The 27,296-nt window shown below is 36.6% G+C and overlaps 1 protein-coding gene across 1 annotated transcript in view; it reads right to left on the reverse strand.

Moving 5' to 3' along the window:
* The window catches only part of LOC109111475 (B-cell receptor CD22-like), a 32,096-nt gene that overhangs the window by 2,791 nt on the left and 2,009 nt on the right, over positions 1–27,296 (reverse strand). The window contains exons 6-8 of the mRNA XM_042768265.1: positions 27,188–27,231; positions 24,359–24,371; positions 14,610–14,807 (exon numbers count right to left, since the gene is read on the reverse strand). Of these exons, the coding sequence (XP_042624199.1) occupies positions 14,610–14,807; positions 24,359–24,371; positions 27,188–27,231 (255 nt within the window). The remainder of the gene's footprint in view (positions 1–14,609; positions 14,808–24,358; positions 24,372–27,187; positions 27,232–27,296) is intronic.

Here is a 27,296-nt window from a genome sequence, read left to right on the forward strand (position 1 = left end):
ATGGACTTGGATTTGACTTGAGACTGCCAGACTGAAGGAATGACTTGATTCCTCCCTCTGGTGAAATCAGCTGCTTGAGTTCATTGTTAAATTACTAAACATGGTAGACTTTTACTTTCAGACCCTGACCCCCAACCTCTGCTGACACGTTTAGATTCATCAAACCGCTTGAGGAAACCACACTAAAGTGAAGCAACGAAACGCTTATTTTTACCCGTTGTGATAGACTTGAAAAAGGACATACCTAAAATCTGTTGTTATGTAGTTTTAGTGCAGTTGCCCCTACAGCCACCAGGCAAATATTATGATAAACTTTATAAAGTATCATCTATTTATATTAAATTAATAGAAGAAATTGTATCTTCTCCGATACCTGTCAATTTATAACATTATTGAGCCTGGATTTTCATTCAGCTGGAATGCGTTTAACGTGGCTCCTAATGCATTAAAAAGGTTTTTTTTTTTTTTTTTTTGTTAATCAAACCTGTAAACACATTTTCTACTAATAGAGTATTCGCCCACAATATCAAGCAGTTGAGTCCAGAATAAGAATGCAACGCGCTAATGTAAAGCATTTTCCTCCCATAGAAAACCATTAGACTAAAAAGAAAACACTTAACGTGGCGTAATGCATTAAAACGTGTTTTAAAAAGAACAAACTCAGTAAACATTTTTAATAAAGCATTCTATTTACAGACAAGCAGGTTATAGGAGGAAAATGCTTAACACGTAACTTAACACATTGTGTTCGTATTCTGGGCTCATATCTGCTTGTCTGTGAATAGAATGATTTATTAATAATTTGTTTACTGGGATTGGTCTTTTTAAAACACTGTTTTAATGCATAAAGCCACGTACTTTCACATTAAGCGCTTTAGAATGTCCCAGTGATTCATTTGTGTATTCGACTGGTTCAGAAGATTAAACTTGCAGCAGCTAACATCTCATGATTCAATAAATCAGAAATAGTGAGATAAGTTAAAAACAAACAACTGTGCATTATAATGAAGGCTTTGTAAACTGCACAGCGTTTTTAGCTTTTTAAACAACATGGCCTCATCCTCCTACACCAACTACAATAATACATTTACTTCGTCATGTCTGTCTATGAAAGACGATCGAACCAATCAGAGTAGGTATGGGGCGGGGCGACACGTGCAGCCGGGTGTACTTGCAAGCAAGTCTTCAGGTCATATCCCAAGTCCTCAAAGGGTTAAAGTTAATGAGATAATTAAGTGACTAATTAAATGGAAGGTGTATTACGTGCATTAGTGATGAGCCTACTACTGTTAACAATCAACATCACTGAAGAAAAGAGAAACACAAGACCTACTATTGGACTTTAAGCACAGACTAGCAGATGGGAAATCAGGTGGAGGAAAAAAAAAAAAAAAAAATAACTGCCACCATAATTGTGGTCAGTATTTGTTTTAGTTGGGCTCTTGGCTTTTAACAGTTTTGACAAATTTGCTTTTAAGCAAATGCATTATTGTTTAATAGCAAACATTTGTGCAATGCTAAAACAAATCTTTAACTAGCAGGTAATTTATGCTTTTAATGACTGTTTGATCTTTCTTTAAATTGATTTCTTATTCTTTAAAAAAAAAAAGTGATATCTCATTATGCAAATGCCACCATAACACTTCAATATTAAGAAACATTTATCATATGATCCTCAACAGTGGTGACAAATAATTATTCATACTGCAGTGCATTATGGGAGTTTTTCATGTATTGCAACATGAAGCATTTTGTTGATTGTCACCATTGTAGAGATTCATATGCTGGTTCTTGGTATCTGTGTGTCTAAAATCATTGGAAAAAAAAAATTTTTTGTATGTGTTACACAGATTTAAAATTTGTTCTCTGTAAATATTAGAGCATTACTTTTAATGCGTATTATAATTTCACTGGGATGATTATTCTTAACCTAAATTTATATATATATTAAAAAAAAAAAAAAACATTATTTGAATATAATCACACCAGCTCATTGTGACTATACATTTATTGTATATCACTGAACTCTCGTCTCCACAACACCACATACAGAGCTACAAACACTGATCTCCATGATGGTGGCATCATTTTAACCAATAAAACATTAACATTCGATCCCCCTGTACTCCCCACAACAGCAAGTGATCATCACTAATGCATAATCATCATTTAATTAGTCACTTAATTATCTCATTAACTTTAACTCCTTGAGGACCTGGGATATGACTTGAAGACTTGCTTTTGACTTGAAAGTCCCACCTCTGATATTTATTGTGCTGTTGTTCTGATGAACTGAATGACTGAAAAGTGTCAAATTTAACAGCTAGAGCCTGCCTTTACGCAAGTAAAACATAGACATTACACTGGATACATATTAAAGGCATTGAAAAATCTAAATTAAGTGCTTTTTAAACTTCATATATAAAGCATAAAGTGACATGACTTATACAACCCAGTATGACCCATATACTCAGAATTAGGTGCTCTGCATTTAAACCATCCAAAGTGCACACACACACACCGAGAACACACACCGGAACAGTGGGTAGCCATTTATGCTGCGGCGCCCGAGAGTCAAGGGAAATAAAAGCATCAAGAACATTAATCACAATGAAAAGGCTATTAGGCTGTGATTTGTCTCTACCTATTATGTGTTGCCACTTGCACAGGAATATTATTCATATACCAGAAGAGTTCAGTCTAGGCTTACAGGTATGAGAGAGCCATGTTGGAGCAGCTTCCTTATGAATGAAGAGAGACAAAGTATATTTTGCCACTGTGCCATTTAAAATGTCCATATACTTATTATTAATAAGACATTTGATATGTTTACACCAGTGTTGGTGTAGCAACGTTAAGTAACTGTAATTGAATTACTTATCACTGTAGAAAAACTACAAAGTAAGGGATTACTGCTTATTTTTAGGTAATTTAATTGCAGTTACTTATAAAAGTATTTGCGTTACGCCGCAGTAAAATCATTCAACAGTTCCAAAATCTATATTGAAATTGAAATCTAAATTTAGCATCTAAAGATAAATTGAATGCGACGTCTTTAACTTAGTAGCGTTCCTTTCAGTTTTCCTGATTCACAGAGAAACTTTAAATACTCAGATACAGATAAGACTAAAATCAATTGAATATAAAAAGGCCTACTTTTTATTTGTAAACACTGACAATATACATTGTGCTGCAAAAATAAACAAACAAACAGGGGTGCAATTTCTGCCATCTATTTCTCTGTGAGAGCAACTTTCTACGCGTCACAAACTCAGGGGAATATTTTGCACGAGAGACATGAGAAGCCTAATGTCTACAGAAAACTGTGTCTACTTTTAAATGAACAAATTCAAATCAAAAATGAATATTCTCTGATTATGTAATCTATATGAAGAAACTAAAGTGAGGCGTACAGCCTTTCCTGTATCTGAAAAGTTTGAAGTGTCTGCTTTTTAAATTAACAAAATTCAAATCGAAAACAAATATTCTCTCTGGATTAAGTAATCCGTAGCATGAAAACTAAAAGCCATGTGCAGTCTTTTCCTCGCATCAGAGCTCTATTATACCGTATGCAGTCACCTGATCTTTGGAGATGCCGTGTAGATTCTTCCAGAGTCCTGGCTACAAAACATTCCTCCCTTTAAAACTAGCTGGAAGTTCAGAGCAGGAGGGGTTTGAATCACTGCTGCAGCTCAGGGTACTGAATCTCCCTCCATTATTTCACAACATGGACTCACTGCTACAAAGCCCCCTTTGGAGGGATCTAGGGTCAGTATATAGAATGAAAATAATATTAAAACAAACATTTAAAATTCTAACCAATTTGGTCTTTTATACACACAATATGAATTCCAGCCTCATAAGTCACCTGTGACAGTAGAGTCTCCTGGTTTACCAATCCATTTTCCTTCTGTTACATTAGTTTTAGAGATCTGAAATAGTACTTGTGTCAATGTTTATGCATCCGCATTGACTCAGTCTGATGGTGCAGTTCTGCTGTGTGTCTCCCAGATACTGGAAGCCTCTGACTATATTCAGGATCCTCAGACAGATCTGGAGACTCTTCACCCTTTCTAGGGTTTTTTGGTCCCAGAGAACACTTCATTGATATTATAACTAAGTAGAATTATGAATAAGTGCAGCTCATTATTAATGATGATTCTTTAGTGCACAGATGTGTGAATGATAAAATCATAAAACTCGGTTGTACACTACATTTCTCTTCCTCTTTGTGTGTTGATAAGAGGCCTGTGAACTGCATTAAACCTTTATGCAAATCCTGAACCGACAGACTCTGTATCCTGTATGAGCTGGGATCTCTCGTTCTTTGTTCATTGCTGCACAAACTACAGGGGAACCACATCCGACCTAGTGTTAATTTTTTGTCAATAGCCATTTTAATTTAGTCTTAGATTTAGTCTTTAAAATTAAGTCTGAGGTCACAAATTGTCAAATGTACTTTTTAGTTGTTATCATATTTAGTGAACTCCTGCATTCCTGTTTTTTGTTTTAGTCAAGTTTTAGTCAAGTAAATGTCTGAGCACTTTAGTGTAGTTTTTAGTCATCAAAAATTTTTTTTGTCACATTGGTCATGCTGTATAGTAGTTACACTGATAACATTTCTTATGGGGCTCAAAATTATAATCAAAAAAGATTGTTGTCATTTGAGGAACTTATTTTTAAGACAGGTATTGCATCTCACTAATATAATACAATCAATAGAATGTGTGGCCTCATACAGACAGTTTAATTCACCTCATCTATTGTACTGATTTATTATAGGCTATTTAATATATAAACTAATATCAAGCACTTTTATTATGCACTCTCTCTGTCTACATTATGAAAAGTTAGCAAAACAAACTAAATATTTCCAACATTAAAATTCTAACAATGATTTCCAATAATTCCAAATTACAATTATTGTTCTCTATTAAAAACCACAGTGGTTGAGAGGTTAAGTGCATTTATCCAGCAAGCACAAATGCAAACACTGTTTAGTTGAGATCTCCTGACAGAACACAGACAGGCTGAGTGACACTTTCATTTAAGGTAGAAGCATCTCACAGAGATTGCTAAACTTCAGCTTACTTGTTTGTTGGTGTTTTTTTTCTAGATCATTGTCGGTAAGCTTTTCTGTAATGAAAGAGTGGGTGTATGCACATGATTTACCTGGTTGCAGAAATAAGCAAAAACACCGGGCAGAAATGTATCCTTTACTGTAATGAAGAAGGCTGGCGAACTACGGATTTGAACTCTTGATACCTGGCAACTGCACACATGAAAGTTTGTGTAGTAGAGGCATGTACAGCAGTCCACAATAAAGTTTCATTCACCCAAAATAAAAATAAGCCCATAAATTACTCACCCTCAAGTCATACTAGGTGTATATGACTTTCTTTCAAGAGCGAATCAGTGGGTTAGTTAAAAAATAGTCTTTGATCTTTCAAGCTGTTTTAATGACACTCTGCAAGTGTTGCAGTGCATCAATCCAAAAAAGTGAAATAAAAGCACCCATCCTTAATAAGCGTGTCTCCACCTGCGGCTCCGGGGGTGATCAAAATCCTCCTGTAGTAAATCGATGTGTTTTGTGTAAAAATAATCATATTTAAGTTAATAATCAATTTAGCCTTGCTTGTGCTCAGTGTTGTACATGGAAGCAGCTCGGCGGACGACATATGAGGTCACTGTATGCGCAATCAAGAAGTGATGACAAGCGGAAAGCAGGGGGAGAGATCAAAACTCTCATAACATCACAAATGGAGAGTTAATGTTCATGTTTATTTTGTATTTTTATGTTTTATCTTCCTGATTTTTTTCTGCTTTTATTGTATAACTTTTACTTGTCTTAATTTAGAACTGTTTATCTCTTTGTTTTATTATTTATTCTTGTTTTTCTATTGTCTTTGTCAAGCACCAATTTACCAAGACAAATTCCTCATACAAGTATACATGCAGTACATGGCAATAAACGTGATTCTGATTCTGAAAACAAATCAACGGTCACTAATTAGAAGTACAAACTGAGGATTTGTAAAGAAGAATGTCGGAGGATTTTGATATAAGCCATGTGGAGACTGGTTTTCCTTTGCTCCTGTTTAAAAACGTTGGTTTTCATTAGGGCTGGATGATATGGCCAAAATTTATATCACAGTATATTTCTTAATTTTGGTCGACTCAATTTTCTCAGACTCACCTAATTAATATTAATATCTTTAAATTCAAATTATAGCCTACACTATACACTACCAGTCAAAAGTTTTTGAACAGTAAGATTTTTAATGTTTTTAAATCTTTATTTTCTGCTCACCAAGCCGCATTAATTTTATCAAAATACCTTAAAAAACAGTAACATTTTGAAATATTTTACTATATAAAATAACTGTTTTCTGTTGAAAATATTTAAAAAATGCAATTGTCCTGGATTTCAAAGCTGTATTTTAGCATCATTACTCCAGTCTTCAGTGTCACATGATCCTTCAGAAATGAGTTCTAATATTCTGTTTTTGCTGCTCAAAAATCATTTATTAATATGTTGAAAACAGCCGAGCAGATTTTTTTTTTTTTTCAAATTTCTTTAATGAATAAAGAGTTCAGAAAAACAGTATTTATTTGAAATAGAAATCTTTTATAACATTATAAATGACTTATAATCACCTTTGATCAATTTAAAGCATCCTTGCTAAATAAAAGTATTAATTTCAATAATTTCTTTCCAAAAAAAAAGACATCATGAACTCCAAGCTTTTTGAATGGACTAGTGTATTTGTTACAAAAGCCTTTTTATGTCAGATAAATGCTGTCTTTTGGATCTTTTTATTCATCAAAGAATCCAACAAAAACAAAAAAAAAAATGTACTCATGTGTTTAAATATTAATAATCCAAGCAATTGGCATATTAGAATATTTCCTGAAGATCATGTGACACTGAAGACTGGCGTGATGATGCTGACAATACCGCTTTTTTGTTCACCTAATAAATTACATTTAAAAATATCTTAAAATAGAAAGCAGTTTATTTGTTAAATAGGAAAAATATTTCAAAATTTTACTGTTTTTGTTGTACTTTGGATAAAATAAATGCAGGCTTGGTGAGCAGAAGAGAATTCTTTAAAAAAAAAAAAAATAATAAAAAAAAAAAAACTTACTGTTCAAAAACTTTTGACTGGTAGTGTAGGCTGATTATTCTTATAGACTGAAACAAATGTGCTTTAGCAGTATAAAGAGTATGAAAAGTGCTCTGGTTGCTGCAGAAAAAAAGAGCAACAACAAAACTGTTGCTGGAGACGGGCTTATTATTGAAAATGCAAACTGATTGTCTGCATGCAGGAGGCTGAGAGCTGGTAGAGCCATAGCCTGTATAAAACAGGGTAGAACCAATGGTTTTTTTCTCAATGTGGCTGTAATCAAATCATATCCTTCTTCATCAGATAAAATGAAAATGGTATTGAAACTTTTCTGAAGACAGTCTGATTCCTTCAGAGATACATTCATATAAAACACGCGCCCGTCTTATGATTTTGAAATGTGCAGTGCTCATGTTTACATTCAACAAAGTCAAGCGTCTACAAATAAAGGGTTAGAGTTAGCCTGAAGACCTTAATTAGCCGGTTCAGGAGTGTTTGTTTTAGGGGCTGGAGCTAAACCTCTGCAGGACCTTGGGTCCCCAGGAGCAGGTCCAGAGAGCACAGGTACATCTGCACAATGTCTTATTTTCCATATACTTACCCTCGCTCTTCGCTTTCATTTTTTGAGTCCCATAAAGTTTCATATCACACATATGCGAGATGACACTCAGCTTTATTTTCTTCCTATTAAAAATCAGGTACTGATTCAGTTTCCTCTCTGCTAGCTTGTTTTAGAGGACATTGTTGAGGCTTCTGATGGACAATAATTTCCTTCAACTAAATCAGAAGAAGACTGATGTTATGCTGTTTGGCCCTTCACACCATTTCTAAATAATATAAGTTCTACCCTAGGCCCCCCCTTCAAGATAACATTAAGTGACAAAGTTAAAAACCCACTTGAGTTACCCTTAACCCTGAATTAAAATTTGATACAAACAAAATCAACTCTGTAGTTAGGAGCCAGTTTTCTGCAGCTTAGGGGACTCTTCGTACAAGCTGAAAAATATCCTGAGCTTTAGTGATTTGGGAGGCAGATTATTCATGTCGTTTATTGCAACCAGGCTGGACTACTGTAGCGCTCTCTATATAACGGAATAATCAGTCCTGCGCTACAACTGGTACAGAATGCCAAGTGCTCTTTTTTAACAGGGACAAAACAAGAGGGAGCATATTACATCTGTGTTGTCATCACTTCATTGGCTACCTGTTCGGGATTCAGAGTTGGATTTTAAGGTTTTAGTATTTGTATTTAAATCACTTCATGGTCTTGCCCCCTTCTCATATATTTCTCAGGCCTTCTCCACTCGCATTTTTTTTCCAAAGTGAGAGCGGCTCAGATCTTCCAATCTAGATGATATTAAATGTCAGAAATCATAAAACCCAAAAACCAAAGATGAATGAGAGCTTTCTCAGTTCTTGGTCCTAAGCTCTGGAAATTCCCTCACCTTTGTCTATTAGACTTTCTCCCCTACCTCTTTCTCACACATTTAAATCTTATCTTAAAACATTTTTCTCAGGCATATGTGTAATTTGATATTAATTGTTAAATTAATATAATTTTTTTTAGTCTTAAATATTGTTTTATATTGCATGATGTTCCTGTCTTCATTTTATTATTTTTTGTTTTGGTTTCTTTTGATATTTTATTATTAGTGTTTAAATTTGAATTGTGATATGCGAGGGATGTTTTTGTTTGGTATGTTGTGCAGCACTTTGGTCAGCATTTATGAGCAAACACTAAAAATACGTCTTGCTGATGTAAATGCAGATATCAAATAGACGTTTCCATGATGTACGTGTGCTATCAGGGGGTTGAAGACCTATGCTCTATCAGATGCCACAAGAAAACAATAAACGGTGCTAATATACACTCACAATGTGATATAATACTACCAAAAATTATAATCCTAACCCTTAACGCCATACTGAAATTCCAGATAGCCAGACAATGAAAATATAAATATATAATAAATAAATATAAAATTATTTGTGTCTGGGCGGCTGTTTATGGAGACTGTATACACCGTAAAGTTTTTAAATGTTTAACTTAAATGTGTAATATGAATAAACAGGCGGCTCATTAACAGCTGTTGAAGATATTCTTGGGCTTGGACCAAGAAATCCTTTTTGGCGGAGAATTAAAAGAAATTTGGTGTAGCGGATTTTTATTTTTTAATTCTAGATGTTTTTCCGTCAACAATATTCCATGTTAATATAGTCACAGTTAATGTTTATTGACCTTATTGTAATCTCGTCATTGCTTAGATCTTAAACCCGAAACACATCTGTACAATAATAGCAATCCCATAAGATCACTGCAAATCATACTGCGCGACGCATGGATCTGATAAACTTGGCCATGGCATGTCTGTCGCGATGATGACAACTATGACTCGCAGACTGTGGACGACGCTACTATAGAAGAATAAAAAAAGTGGGCGGCCAAAAAAAGAGCATGATGAATAAAGAACTTTGGTAGTTGTAGTTTGTATGTGCTGACAAAAAGGGCAGCCAGGAGAAGGGATAAGAGCTTGAGGTAAGCATTTTTATTGTTTTATCAGTAAACGTCGGGTCGTAGCAGCAAAACACACTGTCGATGATGTTCATGCTGAGATCTCTGACATCCATCAGAAAATGATCGTGAGCTACTTAACGGTGTCTTTAAGCCTCTCTCACTGTATGACATAAAATCCACCATTTAGGAGAGCCAATGATCACAGGTAACCACGTGATAACCTCCTGTGCTGAGTTGGGTTGTATCATGTGTTGATAGCCAGAGATATTGTCAGCATCAAATTTGGCATTTCAATTAATGTAGGACTGTTACATTCTTCTTATTATTAGGCCTAATATTATTATTACATTACTTTTATTATTAAATTACAATTAATTTGCACCACAATAATTTTATAGCACATCACTTAGAAAATTTGGCACTGTGAGGGATAATAAAAAAAAATAGGCTATTAGTTTACTCCTCATTGAAAATGTTTTTTAAAAAACGCTTTTAAACAGGTCTATTCATTTCTACCACAATTAATTAGTGGCCTATAATTAAAATTATTAACACTGCAGTCATCGATGCAAATTAAGAGCAGCTTTATTTGAAGCACTGACTTTCAAAAACAATATGGTTTAATGCAAAATACATTTCTCTTTTTTTATTTGGTCTGCAGTCTGTTGTTACGCCCACAAGAATAACATATTATATTGCCCCCCGCCCCCCGCCCCCATAATTCAAAGCCACCAGCCTTATATCAGCTGCATCATGACATTATTGGTGTCTGTATTTTTATCTGCTTGTGGTTTTTCTATTTATAGTTGTGTGCATGTATGTGCTTTAATATCTAGTAGTCTTTTCTGGTTTTAATAAATTCAGAAATACCCCCCCAACAACCAACACATGTACGGATAATTGCACAGACCTCAGCTTTTAATGGGCCACACCAAAATCTGAAAAATACTGACACCTCAGGTTAGAAACACGATTAATAAATCTAAAATGCAGCTCAAGCTTTCTGTTATGATAGATTGCTTTTTATGAAGTGTATAGAGAGAGAAACATAGCACTTGGAAGTGTGTTAACACACACCACTTTATATCGAAGGTTGTAGGCTTGAGCTTTATGATTTACAGACTTTTTCTACCTCTAACTACATCTATTAAACGAGTCATCCACATTCAAATTATAAGTATCAGTCAAACACACATGGCAATCATTCAGAGTCTCAATCCTACAAACTGATAACTGTGCCAACAAGACTGTAAACACTGTTCCCTGTTTTGTTTCCTTTTTTGTGTGTCCAAATACATTTTCTACTTATTCCCTTCCTCATTTTGATGCTGAGTTTGTGCATAGAAGAGCCCGCAACGAACAGAAAAGAGTATGTTTGATTAATTTATTGTTGAAAAAATAATGATGAGATATTTAATACAGGCAATCAAGGGAGACATTAGTTACAGAGAGGAGGAAAGGTTAACTAGGTGGTGTATTTTCATTATCTAGTGCAAGGAATGTGTTCGTGTTCTGTGAGCTCAGAGAGTCGAGCTCGCATTACCGAAATGCTGTGAGCCAAACCTGCACGTACCAGGTAGACTGTCTGTGTAGGGAGTCGCTGGGGAGCTTGATAAGAGCTTGATTCAGGTGTGATTGATGAGGATGTGCCCTTAGAGGGGCCGCAGAGCAAGTAGGGTATACTTGCGATAGGTCGCATTTGTAGTTAAGTGAGTGTAATCAATGGATATATTTGTGCTAGTGTATTTTAAGAAATTTATACTCTTTGTCTATGGCGCACGATATACATAGATATTATCAGTGTTATTTCATGGATATACATCTGTAAGTGTTTACTGTTCAAAATAATTACTTGGCGAATAATTCCTGGCCGCCCCCCCCCCACAATCTCCGTCCTAGTATCTATAGCCCCCCTATCATTATACGTACTAACTACTTAAGGTCTAAACAGTAGTTAGTTAAAAATTGAGTACACAACTACCGCATTGTACCTCTATGTTGTAGTTCTGCATTGCTACTGCAAATCTACTACAAAGTGACCCTTAACACGTAATTAATGCATGTCACTTCACCCTACCATTAAAATACTATTGTTACACCTTGTAATATATGTAGTGCTGCAGGGTAGGGAGGGGCGTGGAGGCTGAGGGTTTGCTGTCGGTGGGTGTCCTGAAGTATTACTCATAAGTTTGTTGTCCGTTAAGTGAACTTAAATCCTACTTTAGTTATATACATGTCCCTACTTCAGCGCCTCTTAAATTTGTATATCTTTGGTATTGGGTTTTATATGAAATCTGATATACGCAAAACATTAGTAACTGATAAGGAACAGTGGTATCGGCTTGTAGAACGAAAAGACGATTGGTTCTAGCTTCATGCATTCATTGAAACTACTAATGTGGCTGTTAAGTTTTCATTAAAAAATTAATAGAAATAACTAATTTTGAACAAAAAGGCTGAATGAATAAAAAGACGTGGGATGAATTGGGAGTTCAGGATTGATAATCGAAAAAGAGTAGGCTGGAGATCGATGCAAGCACCGCCGAAGAGAGGCGGGTACTAATTATCTACGTGCTTCGAGGTCGGGTGACAGTGTGGATGTCGCTGACGAGGTCCAGTTTGACAGTGACGCGTACGACGCGCCTGCTTGATAGTCCAAACAGTGGACGCAAGTGTTACGGGCGATCTGTTGTTGTCTTCTTCTTCTTACTGGTGTTTTTTGGACGTATTTCGTGTACGCAGTGTGTTGCACTATGCGCCGCTCTACCTATGGCACTTTGAAAACACGGATTCTAGAGCAGACCAAAGGATAGCGGTCGTATGAGTGATTATTAGACTTTTCTGTAAGGTGTACTATTCGCCCGCCATTGTATTCAAACCTTCTTCTTCTGTAAACATAATATACTTGAATTAATGTACAATACTTGCAATGTCGCCCCCGCCGACAACGCATAGTATTGAGTGCATCGGCGCGTCGCGTATCAAAAACTAGGACGACACAGTTGGCGACGCACCGACGCATAATGGCGGCCGAAGCGTAACGATGCGTAGCCTTGGGGACGCGTATGCGTACAGATGCGCTGACTATGAAACGGCCCTTATGGTGTGTTCAAGTCCTCCTGGTAATTTTGTACGTACGAGGAGGGAAGTCGTGCTGACGGCGTGAGGTGCGTTCAAGTCAGTTTCGTCGGAGCAAGATGGTGCTGTACCTTCTATTAATGAATAGCAAGAAATTACAGCAAGGTTTAATAACTCTGCTTATAGAGAAATGCTAAACGGAGAGATAAAAAAATGTTAAAGCCATGTGCAATGTTGCGAATCAAACCATTTCTCGTCTAAAGGTGAACAAATGTTAGGATTTTTAGTTGTAATTCATTAACTTGCTGCTTATAACCAGATTAATGATGATCATGATAAATGACAGTTTATAGACTAGTAAACATTGAAATTCAATTAAAATGTACCGTCAACTACATACGTTGCATGCATTGATTTCGCCATGTTAATCACTGACACGCCCCCAACTCGTACAGATCGGGGCTTAAAGAAAATCCTGAGCTCCCCACTGGTATTTACGACATTGTGGTGGCATTCATGTGCATTCAACTCGTAAATACGATCGATACGAGATGACTTGAACGCACCATTAGTATCTGTTGTTTCTTCTTCTTCTTCACTTGTGTTTTTTTGGAAATTCTGTACAAAAGATGTGTACTAGCGCCCTCTACCGTTAACAATGAAAACACAGATTCTAGGAGCACAAGTATAGCTCAAATATATTTAGACTTTTTGTAAGCATAAGTCAAGTATACTTAAATGTCATTTTTTAGCATATTTCTGAGGAGTACATAAAAAGTAATTATATACACATAACAAAAAAGACAGAAAGATTTTGTATGAATTGATGCATGTAATCATCTCAATGTACGAAAAAACCACAAATTCGGACTTTTCAATTCTTTGAGTTAATATTACCTGGATTCAGTTTAAATTAAGTAATTAATTAATTGTTGTTAATACACATACCCAAGCTTTATTTGCTATTTTCACAATGACATCGCAGACCCTTTTATTTCCTTTGGGTGCAGGTGAAGAGAGTTTGGTCTGTGGGATGAAAACCGCAGCTAAAACAGAGGCGCGATTCATTTTGCATACACAGGTTCATTTAATTCCTAATCGTGAGCTTCTAAGACGTTCATGATGAGGTCAGATTCAGTTGATCTCTGACATCTAAAGAAACAGAGACTCCTAACACATAATCTCTCTCATACTCTCTCTGGGCGCGTGGCTGGCTGCAGTCTCTCAGTCTGAGGTCCCATTAGCTCATCGGTAAATGACTACTAATGAAACTACGACACACACACACACCACAACACCCTCTTGTACATCACCTTTAAAGACAATGATTTTGACACAATTACAGCCAATCACAACGTAGCGTGTAGGTGGGGTAATCTGCAAGCGATCAACAACCAGCATGCCGCTAGGCATGAGTGAGATGGTTACAGAAGGGATGTGCACCGGAGACGACTAAACAACAGAGACCAACATGATGGTTAGGAAAGGCGAGTGGGGCGTGAGACAGTATTTCACTTAACACAGACAGAGTTCAATATCTGAACTGCTCTACCTTTACAATGACAGTAACAGCGTTGATCTCTGAGATCCATGTGATTGTGAGCCTCACAGTAGAAGCGTCCACTCTGTAGTGCACTGAAACTCTGTCCAGATCCAACAGCTGAGCTTTGATTCTCCTTAAACCAACTGAAGTTCAGAGCAGGAGGGTTTGAATCACTGCTGCAGCTCAGAGTCACTGAATCTCCCTCCACTATTACACCAGATCCAGTTATAGACACTGAGACGTTCTTTTTTATGATTGACAAGTGCAGATGATCATTAACTCACACACAACATTTAAAGTGTGAATTTGGAAAGTTTAAACAAGGTGCAGACGATCATTAACTCACACATGACATTCAAAGTCACAGCATCAGAGTATTTCTCTCCATGTTCATTTCTGGACTTGCACTTGTATTCTCCACTGTGATCAGAGCTGATGTTTGAGATGCTGTAGATTCTTCCAGATCCTACAAACGTTCCTCCTTTAAACCAGCTGATTTCTGCAGGAGGGTTTGAATCACTGCTGCAGCTCAGAGTCACTGAATCTCCCTCCATGAACGACCCACCAGATGGAGGGGGGGTGCAGTCTGACGTGTACAAAGATGAGTGCCCCTTTAGCGAGGGCGTCGTGAGGTTTTCCCGTGCTAAGGGGGCGGAAAAGATAGTTAGATAAAAACATTTAACCTCTAACTAATTTGGTCTGTCTTTACACAATATGAATACATATATGAAATCTTTATGTCAATTGTTCCGCATCTATGATAATTTACACAAGTGGCCGAGAAGGTATGACTGTACTCATCACTATGACACTGATTGATGAGCTGCAGGAGATGACTGTAAATCGATGCCGCAACTGTAGATGCAGTAAGGCGTGGATCTGCTGCATCTCTCTTCGTCTAAATGCAAATACGCAAAAGCACGGAGTGATTGTTTACTGTTCTTCTCTCAGTTAATGGCTGTGAGTTTCTGTACCAGATGAATGTTGCTCTGTCAGTCAGAGTGCAGCTGCTTTTACATGTCAGACTGACATTATGACCCTCTGTCACTCTCTCAGGAGCCTCCACCTGAAGATCTGAACACAACACAACCCAACCTCTATACATCTATGCTAGCTTGCGGTCCATACACGGTTAAATCATATATCCAACATAATGCACAGAAGAAGAGCTCAGCCTCATGAAAGTCACCTGTGACAGTAAGAGTCACTCCTGGAACACCAGTCCATTTTCCATCAGGTTTATTAGTGATGAATCTGAAACAGTACTTGTGTTCATCCTTCTGTGTCACATGACTCAGTCTGATGGTGCAGCTCTGCTGTTTGTCTCCCCAGATACTAGAGCCTCTGACTGTATTCAGGATCCTCAGACAGATCTGGAGACTCTTTACTTACAGGGTTTTTGGTGCGACACTTTCGACGATCTTATTTATATCCAGTAGGGTGTATATAAGTGCAGCTCATTGTCACTGATGTAGGTTCTTTAGTGCACAGATGTGTGTGAATGTCTGTAACTCACAGCCCAACCAACTTTTCTGAAACCCTGAAGCACAGAATTCATACTGAACCAATAGTTTTAATTATTATTTTTTAATTTTTTTTTTTGCCAGCAAGATGGAAGTAGCATTGATGCATTGATTCCAGTCATATAACTACAGCTTAATCAGATCTTGAGTGATTTTTTGCACATTGGTATACTTGACACTATACCAAAGGAAGTAAGCCGGGGCCTGGGGCTCTACATTGGATTGTTGGAGTCAGACGGGTGTCAGGGGGCATTAGGAGCAGGGCTCAGATTGGGGAAAAAAAGGGGGATGGCATCCCCCGGTTGAAAAAAATATTAAAAACAGCCCCTCAGTAAAACCACCATCCCCCTTTACCATCCCCTTTGGATTATTAATGTTGTGTATAATGTAAAACTTATCATGCAAATGAAATGTTAAAATGTTCTACTTCACAAAAATAAATAATGGTGATTGCCCAATCAGAACTTGCTACTGTAACAAGCTGCGCACAAGCGGAAGCAAGTTTGCAACATTTTTTGCATAAAATGGTTCAAGTGCAACATTTTAAGTTCTTTAAGTTTTTAAGTTGTTAATTTATGATTTTTCCTTGATGAGAATTTAAAATCATTTCCCTGATATAATGTTATTGTGCTGTATGTGTGACTGTGAGGGACAGAGAGATGACAGGAGAGCTGGCATTATTGAATCACCGACTTTGCAAAAAATAAAAAATAAAAATAAAATATTATGACGGCGTTTTAGTGCCATGTTAAAAAAATTAAATAAAATAAAATATTATAATATTACGAGATTAAAATCATAATATTTCGAGAATAAAGTCGAAATTATGAGAATAAAATTGGAATACTACAAGAATAAAGTCGAAATATTGTGAGAATAAAGACTAAATGTTTCGAGAATAAAGTCGTAATATTATGAGAATAAAGTCAAAATGTTTTGAGAATAAAGATTAAAGTTATAATATTTTGAGAGGATATTCTATCCTTTTGCACACGCAAATGGCCCGGATTGAGAGCAAGGCGAGATATTCCAAAGTTTCAGCTTTGAAAATCTGTCAGTTTTTTTAGCGAAATACAAACAATATATTACAATAATGTGTTTTTTTTTTTTCATGCTCTTTAATGTGGCGTGACAGATTGCTGTATTCGCTTCAGTTTAAGCGGCATGTGGGTCTTTCCAATTACAATTATGAGACATTATTTTCATTATAAATTAAGCTATACTGTTTTTTTTTTTTCATGCCTTCTGATGTTTCTGACACCTACAACAAATGTACAGTGGCTTATTTCAGAATTCATGATTCTGAAAAGATCAGAGGAAGAGGAGGGGCCATTCTGACTGACATCACTATAGAGACACCTACAACAAATGTACAGTGGCTTATTTCAGCATTCATGATTCTGATGTTCTTTAAAACATATTTGTATGTATTTTTGAAATGCTTTATAAGGCAAAAATGTAGATATTACAATAGTTCATTGCATGTAGATGCTTTGAAGCTTATCAAATGGTGTGTGGCTCATGGCGAATTAAGTTTTACTCAAAATATACAATCTATCTATCGTTTTTACATTTTAATTTTTACTCACTTGTTTTATTTTGTTATCTGTGTCTTGTCATCCAGTCTGTGCACTGGAAGCTTTTGTCACCAAGACAAACTCCTTGTGTGTGTAAGCACACTTGGCAATAAAGCTCTTTCTGATTAGATGATATTAGCTGGATTATGACTGCACAACCAAATGTACTAGTTTGTACTCGTGGTTAATGTAGTTCTTGTCAGGCCAAATCAAACACCATCTGTTCTGAGATTGAGCAAAGAACAAACCAAAAAGAGAACTACATTCTAGTTCTCATAAAAGCCTATTAAACTATATAATGAATCAGTCTTCATTATATAGTTATCGGTTGTTAAAGATAATTATTTGTACCAGAGGTATTTGTAATTTGCAATCTCCAACACATAAGATATTTGACAGAATGGTAATAAAATCATGCACTTACCCATTTCACCAAGTCTCTTGACCAGTGATAGCACTACAAAAGATCAAGATTATACCAGCACTGCTGTTTTCACACTCTAAATATCACGTGATTAACACCTTATATTTTAATGTTTTTGACACCTCAACTAGTGCTAGATAGAGCGGAAGAAGCGTTTTAGCAGATGACATTAGACTAAAGGCCAATTAAAATAGAACTGTTAAATTGTCAAACTTGAGATTAAGACAAATAAATATAATTTCTTTAAATAACTAAAGTTTTAATATACCGTCCAGATATGCTGGTTTGAGAACTGCTGTATTTGGGATCGTGAAATACTGGAAGACATTGCATTGGCAGTGACTGCAATATGCTGTGCATTTGATGTACCTCAATTCATTACCAAATTCTTGTTAATCAATCAATGGAATAAACTTAAAACGTTGATGAATCAGAATTGATTTCATCTAAATGTCTGTTTTAATCATATGAGAACCTATAAGCTTTTTCTGTCAGCATGCTGAGTCTCTATATATGGTCATAAATAGTTTCCATTGTAATGAGAGAGGAAAAAAAAAAAAAAAAAAAAACATGTGATTGTCGACCATGTGATCATATGACCTTCATAAGAGATGGAGAACCACTAAGTGATGTCACTTCTGGGAGGAAGAGGAAATCAGTTCTGTCAGTTGGTGATGTCATGGTGTTACTGCATCAACTGTTAGAAGCTCTGCTCCCCACAGAAACAGTTCTGAGATGCATGATTGGGACTCCAAAAGCACATTGGCTGGACTGACTTAAACGCTTTGTTAATGTCATTTGAGCATGACACATAAAAAAACTACATTTATAGACCATTTTATGTCAGATTTTATTTTGGATTTAAAATATATGATCAGTTTGGTAATATTTCAGCATATTTCTCCATTCTAGCAGACTGGATTTAAAAGCTACAACTGTCTTCACTTGTGACACATTTCAAACAATTGAAAAATAAGAAATAAAAAAAAAAAAAAATAAATATTAGAGCGGGACTTAACTTTAAGTTAACTTTATACACTGGCAGAGCTGGGTAGATTACTTATGAATTGTAATCAGTTACTGATTACAGATTACATGACAAAATTTGTAGTCAGTAATATAATCTCTTAGATTACACATTTTTGGTAACGTAATCTGATTACTTTTGGATTACATTTAGATTACATTTGTGCTAACCCTTATTTGATATCACATATATTGAATTAGCCTATTCTTGTACTATTTTGACAGATACAAAGAAAAATATATATATTCCAAAAAATATATTTAATTCACCAAGAAGAGCCATAATAGCTTCTTTTTCCAAGTGCAATGTATGGACAGTTAATACTTACAAAATACTAACACTAATGTACCTTCCTTCTAGTGTTTGCTAGTAACACTAAATAAAACAAAACCATATCTAAGTTAAATATTGCATCTCAAAACATTTGAAGTGCATAAGGTAGTAACAATGAAGAAAAATCAACATTTCAAAAAATATATTAAAGAACATATTAAAGGCTATATTTCCCTCCATTTTCCATTATCTTGTTGCTGATTTCTTCTGAGCGTGATTCTGACACCCCTCCCCTTCTCCGCCGGAAAAACTCAAAGAATCACGAACGTATATATGTGGAAGATTTAACAGGAAAAAATATACACGTTAAAAAAAAGGAAATTTAGGAGAATCAATGAATTGTGAACAACTTATTACCATTGTGTAAATAAAATGTAATCATGTAATCCATAAAAAAGTAACTGTAGTCTGATTACGAGTATTTTAAAAAGTAGTTTACTCTAATTACAAGTACTTGAGTTTTGGAATCTGATTACGTAATCCAGATTACATGTAATCCGTTACTACCCAGCTCTGTACACTGGTTGTTGGATTTGATTGTGAAAATGGATGGCATACCGAAATTAAAAAATTTTAATTTTTTTTTTGTCTGAAATATGCATTACTAATATGCAGTCCTAACCAGACGTGACGTGACACTGCAACATGTGATAAAAGGATTCTTTTTCATGTTAATCTGAGTTTTTGTCCTAACCAGCCACAACAGTGACACGCGACAAGTGACATGGGGATTCTATTTTAGAAACGGTTTCTATTTTCTGACATTGCAGCTGGAACAAAAGCATACAAAATATGACAGTGATAATCTCAGGCACTGATTATGTGCTTTATTCAATGTTACAAGTGTCTATTGTGAGTTTGAATATCATTTTGTGTGACCTCTATAGCCATACTGAATGTGACAACAGATAGTACCTCTCTTGTCTTAGCTGACTAATAACATGCACAAAGATCATTTTAAAAACATCTTTAATAATCTGAAGAGAGCAAATCCAACTGAAGAACATGAAATCTAAACACAGCAACACAAAAACCAGACCTGACAATGAAACAAGGAGGACAGAACGTGATTAGTGATGATAACGACATCAGATGAAAAACCATGACAACAAACAGGGAGCAGGAAAGACACAAGACACAGACAAAGTTCATGGTGGTGTGACAATAGTGAGTAGCCATAGCTGTAGCCTACAGCTCCATAGCCACTTAGAGACTGATTCCTAAGATTTGGCCTGTGACCACCATAAAAATTCCTCAGGACCTCCAGATGCAGCAGCAGTAGGTGAAATAAAGAGAGATCACACAGATCCATCCAAATCCTTTCATAACTATGTTTTCCAAACCTTAAAACTGATACAAACTACAACACAACCATCTTATACTTATTCTCAGTGAGAGCGATGTGTAGTGTGACATCTTACACAAAACTCAGCTGTTAATGGACAAGTGAATGCATGTCTGATAGTTCACTCTTTTTACATTGTAATTGACCCAGTGGGATTGTTTAAAGGGGCAGAATCCCAAAATAATTTAGGGGAGGGTCCCTCAAATGAAAACTACACATAACACATTTGGCCATTTCAAAGTGTTTATATAAATAGAGACAATCCACAGATCACTACAGCAAATGCATGTAAAACAGTCAATAAAGTATTTTTGAGTGCAAAACATTGTGTGTATCATTAATCAAAGTAAAGAAAAAAAAAAAAAAAAAAACAACAACAAAAAAAAAACACTTATCTGGTTGAATGAATACTCGTCTCTAAGCCGAAGCATGCACTGCATTTGAATACTGAATTAATACTCGATGATAGAAGGTAAAAAAAAAAAAAAATAATTCCCAATAGTCCGACAGCAAGTGACCCACAGAAATGCATTGATCCAAGTTTCCTTAAAACATAGCGTGTGTTGCAGTTCTTTGATGTTGATTTGTCCTGCGATGAGCACAGAGTTCTGATGAAGTTATTTCTTAGTCAACTGATGAGGAATTCATGGTACAAAAAGAAAGACAGAGAGAATGAAACAAAAATAGTTATTCTACAAAAGAAACAACAACTAGTATTAGCATTTAACAACAGCCCATAATTTCACCATATGTTAAACTATTTACAAAATAAATGCAAATTTACACAGCGTAAAATAAACTAATACACTTTCATGCCTGAGCTGAAAACCTTAGTTTCTCAATCCGAACTCCATTTGCAGTAAAGTTATGTAAGTGAAAGCGGCCCTGTCCCAAATGGCGCACTTCATGTGGACTTTCGGTCTCGTGGACTTAAATTACGCGTGCTCGCCGAGTCTACGAGTCCGTAGGCCGTCCCATTCAGCATTTTAACGCTCTGAAGTGTGCTCAGCAGTGCCCCCTTTGTACCCTTGACGCGGTCTTCTGCGAAGCCTGCATAGATGCATACCGTATTTTTCGGACTATAAGTCGCACCTGAGTATAAGTCGCATCAGTCCAAAAATACGTCATGACGAGGAAAAAAACATATAAGTCGCACCGGACTATAAGTCGCATTTATTTAGAACCAAGAAACAAGAGAAAACATTACCGTCTACAGCCACGAGAGGGCGCTCTATGCTGCTCAGTGCTCCTGTAGTCTACCACTGAAAACAACTACAACTGCACTGTTGACAAGCCTCTCCCGGCAGCGCGTTGTTCAAGCACCCATCTGTGGACTCGTTCCTCCAGCTCTGGCCATCTTGCTTTCAGCCCGCGGTTAGCTTTTTTTTGTTTTCTTCATTTGAGTTAGAGTAACCTCTGTTTTACGCCAGTCCCTCACAAGTTTCTCACTCACTCCAAACTTTCTTTCTGCTGCTCGATTACCGTTTTCGGCTGCATATTTTACTATCTGCAGTTTGTAATCTGCAGAATAGGATTTTCTTTTTGGGGGCATTTTATTTGCATTCAGTCTTTCTCAGTTGTCTTTAAGTTAATATTTCAGTTAACAGTTTTCAGTTGTTTTCAGTGGTAGACTACAGGAGCACTGAGCAGCATAGAGCGCCCTCTCGCGGCTGGAGACGGTAATGTTTTCTATTGGTTCATTTCTCTTGGTTCATTTCTCTCGGTTCATTTCTCTCAGTTCATGTCAAATAAATTGATAAATAAGTCGCACCTGACTATAAGTCGCAGGACCAGCCAAACTATGAAAAAAAGTGCGACTTATAGTCCGGAAAATACGGTATATGGAATCCTTGCGAAATGCCAATCAGACAACGGATGGGAGATTTCGCTCAAGAGCAGTTGATGACATGGCTGAGAAGAAAATATTTAAGTGTAGGTATCATTACATTTTTTATGACCTAGGTGTACATTTTACCAGTTGTTACCTACAGTTTATACAAACATTATAGTCATCGACCAGTGGTTGATATCTCAAACATAATAATAGCTTGTTGAATAATACGATCACATTATCATTAAATAAATAGAACCGAATGTCAGGGCTTTACTGAGTCATATGTAAACTTAGTATTTATATTTAAACCTGTAAATTCATCTGAAACTCACGCACATGTTTATTATGTGTTAAACTTGTAATCTTAGTTCAAATGGAACATAGGCAGCATATTCCCCGAAACTGCAGCTCCTGTCAAAAAACAACCAGACCATTATTTCCGGCTTGACGATCGAGTCTGTCTGATGAAGTCCACAAGTACGGAGTGTGCCATTTGGGACAGGGCTAGTCATGCTTTCCCTTAACCAAACAGGTATGTCTTTCTCTACTGCCTACATCCATTTTAACCCTTAACATAGAAAATCATATAGGGCCGCCTGGGGCACAGTAGAGAAACTACACAAACACCAACGACAACAACAACAACATAGTAACAATACTATGGTCGGTTACAACATCAAGTTTGGACTGAATGTGTTCTCAATATTGCCACAGGTATTCTGGTTGTGGTTTGGAATAATGCATCAGTAAAACTTTAGTGACACTTTTCTAAGTGTGTGTTTAGACTATGCAAATAAGTTCCACAAGAGGAAAGAAGAGTGGGACACACAGTGTCCCCTCGCTCTGATGGAATGCATATTATCGGTATATTATTTTCTAATTTAACATAGATGTTATATATAGCTGATCAATTAAGGACAAATAATCTTTCATTAATTGGTTTGAGGCATACTAAGGTTTTTCACCTTATTAGATCAGTTTATCTTTTAATAAGATAACACAACTCTGCCATAGTAACACCCAACTTAATCACTTACATTTTATGCATCTTATGCACGTTATTCCTTTTTATTGATGGTATTCATTTATTAGTTGTTGATAACTATTGTCTATGTTTTGTTAATAAAATGTATTTTATTGCACTTGTGTCTTCCTTGTGTTGATAATACAATAATGCAAGTTAGATATCCCACCAGTCTTTCTTCTCTGATGTACTCATCACCGAATCTTAAGTGACACGTGATCCAAAAATCACTATTGGTGACATGAGTGTCTCTATAAGGCACACACTGGGCCCTATCATACACCCGGCGCAATGTGAAGCAAGGCGCAGCGCAAGTTTATTTACTAGTTTCAGTCCAGCGCCGTTCGCATTTTGCCCTTCCAGCGCCACGTCGTTTAATTAGCAAATGCATTTGCTCCCATTTGTGCGCGCTGGTCTAAAAAAGAGGTGTGTTTAGGCGCATTGCTATTTTAAGGAGCTGAAAATAGACTGCGCCAGAGACCAACCCAAACCTGGTTTAAAGTCTGGCGCAATGTTTTTTCTTTGTTATTTAAAGAGCGTGTTATAGGCGGGTCCACAACGCGCGTACACGCTGCTTATTAAACACAGGGACGCACAGCAGCACACAAACATGCCAAATATTAACAATTAAAGGATTGCAATGCATAAGAATTTTTTGTAGGCTAATTAAATATAAAAAAATGCCTACATGTCATAATGGATAGTCATCGCATGTATCAGAATTAGGCTATCTATTTGCTCCCACACGAGCAGCTCCGTTTCATCTTGGAGACCTGTTCTGTCTTTGCGCTTGCCAAATTCCGCCGTGTAAATAGCAAATCCGTCATGGCACGAGCGCAACTGGTTCTTAAAGGGAATGGAAGATGAGACTCTGATTAGTTTATTGCACGTTACGCCCAAAAAACACCCATTACTATTAAGAGAATAGGGACAACCTGTTTAGACCATGCGCCCGGGCGCGCCAAACGTTTTTTCCGTCATTAAAATAGCAAAAGCAGATTTGGACACGCCCTGAGTGCACCTGTGCCGTGCGCTTTACACTTTGCGTTTAGATCGTTAAAATAGGGCCCATTGTCACAAAATGTCATAGAAAATGACAGATACCCATAATGACACTGTATACTTGGTTACCCAGCACTCATAAGGAAAACTTTTCTGCATAGCTGTACTTTGCTTCTGTTTCCTGCAATCACTGCAACTAAGTTAAAGGTGCAGTGTGTAAATCTAACCGTGAGGTTGCGAATTGCAACCAACAGCTCAGTCCACTTGACAGACACAAAGATGTAATGCTGTTTAATATTTACTGTGCTGTCGTTCTGATGAACTGAATGACAAGTGTCAAATTTAACAGCTAGAGCCTGCCTTTAATGCAAAACATGAACATTACACTGATACATATTAAAGACATTAAAAATCTAAATTAAGTACTTTAAACTTGATATAAATTGTACAGGCAAACACACTTGTGATTAAATGCTTTTACATCAATTCATCAAATCAAAACCTTTTTTTTTTTTTTTTTTTTTACAAATTACTTCAGCCATATCATGACAGTTCTGTCAATCAAACAGGTCTCCACCAACAAAGAGATTTGTAAAAGCTTTAAAAAAAATTCTCTGTGTGTCCAAAACTCTATATCCTCTTCTTCTTTTTAATAAGAAGTCTGAATAAGAAATAAAGCAAGTGAAAACATTAATAATGAAATATTTAAATAAAAGCATCAAGAACATTAGTCACAATGAAAGGACAATAGGTTGTGATTTGTCTCGATCTAGTATGTGTTATTACTTACTGGAATATTGTCATACACAGAAGAGATCGGTTCAGGTTTACAGGTATGAGAGCCGTGTTGAGCAGCCTTTATGAATGAAGAGACAAAGTATATTTACACTGTGTCATTTAAATGTCCATATACTTATTATTAATGAGAAATTTGATATGTTTACACTGACGTTGAAGAGCATTCCATTTCTTTTTGGCCAGAGGTGAGGAGAGTTTAGTCTTTAGGAAATTCTTAGCTAAAATATTTACCTTTACATTCTCATACACAGGATCAGTCATCTCAACATTGCAAGCTCTGTGTAGGCCATCGTGAGGTCTGGAATGATTCATCTTTGCCATAAAACAAAGAGTCATAGATGGATATATATATAGATAGATATATATATATATATATATATATATATATATATATATATATATATATATATATATCTAATATATATATATATATATATATATATATATATATAGATAGATAGATAGATAGATGGATATATATATAGATAGATCAGTAAACTACTGATAACAAAATTATTTTTTTTTTCTCACCTGAGACTTCTGTGCACCATTTCTGTTTTTAATCCATCTGCTTACCCTTTAAAGACAATGACTTGCACAATTACTGTCAATCAGAACTCATCAGATGTAATGATTTTGAAACAATGTCATTTCTCTGTTGAATGGCTGTTTTGAATGTGATGAAATGTGGTGCATCTACAGTTCATTTTTGGTATGGTTCACTCACATTATGTTTACCACGCTATGGGGAAACTGTTTACTTTGAATGCTGAAGCCTGACTGGTTAACATTTGTGTAGCTGCTCAAACAAAAGGGGTGGCCCAAAATGGGCGGAGCTGACTGCCTAAATAATATATATGATGTCTTCTTGCTGACTCAGAAGCAGAAGAAGCCTTCCAGCTTGCTGCAGAAAGGCCCAAGCGGTGGATTACGTCGCTGACAACAGCACTTCTCCTCTGCACTTATCAAGCAGGACTATTATATTTATATATCATATTTTTGCAAAGAGAGCATTTTTCTAGTGGTGTTTACTACAAAATGCCATGCCATGAGTGTAGCTCATGTAGGGCATTCCTGCACTCCTTGGATGAGCACTCTGAGTGTGCTGCCATAATGCTTGAGCAAGCCCATGCAAAGACTGTTCTTACTGAGATGAGCTGCTCTCATTGTGAGAGCATGAGTCTCACCTCACTGCACTCGTGGATGGATTTCTTTAATGTTAGCAACCCCATCCGTTGTGCTCCCCCGTTTCTTCCTCTCAGGAACCTCAGAGTTAAAAGCACCAGAGATATGGTGCAGAGCAGATGGGCTTTAATGAAGTCATGCCCTGGAATGGTAAGCCAAGGCTGTCCAGCCTTTTTAGCCCTGCAGAGCCACTTCAGCCCTAGGGGCCTAGCCTCCTCTACAGCTGGTCAAGCTGGTTCCGCTCCCTGTTGGTGGTCAGGAATATTTTTGTCTGAGAACTCCGGGCTCATGGGTTAATCCCGGGTTAATTGTTCCTTGTCGACACTTCTGGATATTGTTCCTCATAACGTGGTAAACGCAATGTGAGTGAACCGTATCGAAAGGGAATGGACCAGTTACTCATGTAGCCTCGGTTCCCTGAGATAACAGGCATGAGCATTACACACACTGCATTACACCACACACACACACATACACACACACACACACACATACAGCATTACGACAACTGCAGCTCCACAAACCACTCCAATGGATATGTACAACATCACCAAATGTCCTACAACAGAGACAAGAGAGTAAAACATCTGAACAAATTCATTTGCTTCACTTTATAAGGAATCATGTAAGTAAATGAGCTTCTCTACCTTTAACAATGACAGTAACAGCATCTGATCTCTGAGATCCATATTGATTGTGAGCCTCACAGTAGAAGCGTCCACTCTGTAGTGCACTGAAACTCTGTCCAGATCCAACAGCTGAGCTTTGATTCTCCTTAAACCAGCTGAAGATCAGAGCAGGAGGGTTTGAATCACTGCTGCAGCGCAGAGTCACTGAATCTCCCTCCCAGACTTGACCAGACTGACTGATGGACACTGAGACGTTCCTGGGAGAGTCTAATAACAATCACCAAATTATTTAAGATGCTGACACAATCTTAAAATTGCTAATATGAACTAAA

The sequence above is a fragment of the Cyprinus carpio genome, chromosome A1, assembly GCF_018340385.1.
Source record: "Cyprinus carpio isolate SPL01 chromosome A1, ASM1834038v1, whole genome shotgun sequence".
NCBI classification, from domain to species: Eukaryota; Metazoa; Chordata; class Actinopteri; order Cypriniformes; family Cyprinidae; genus Cyprinus; species Cyprinus carpio.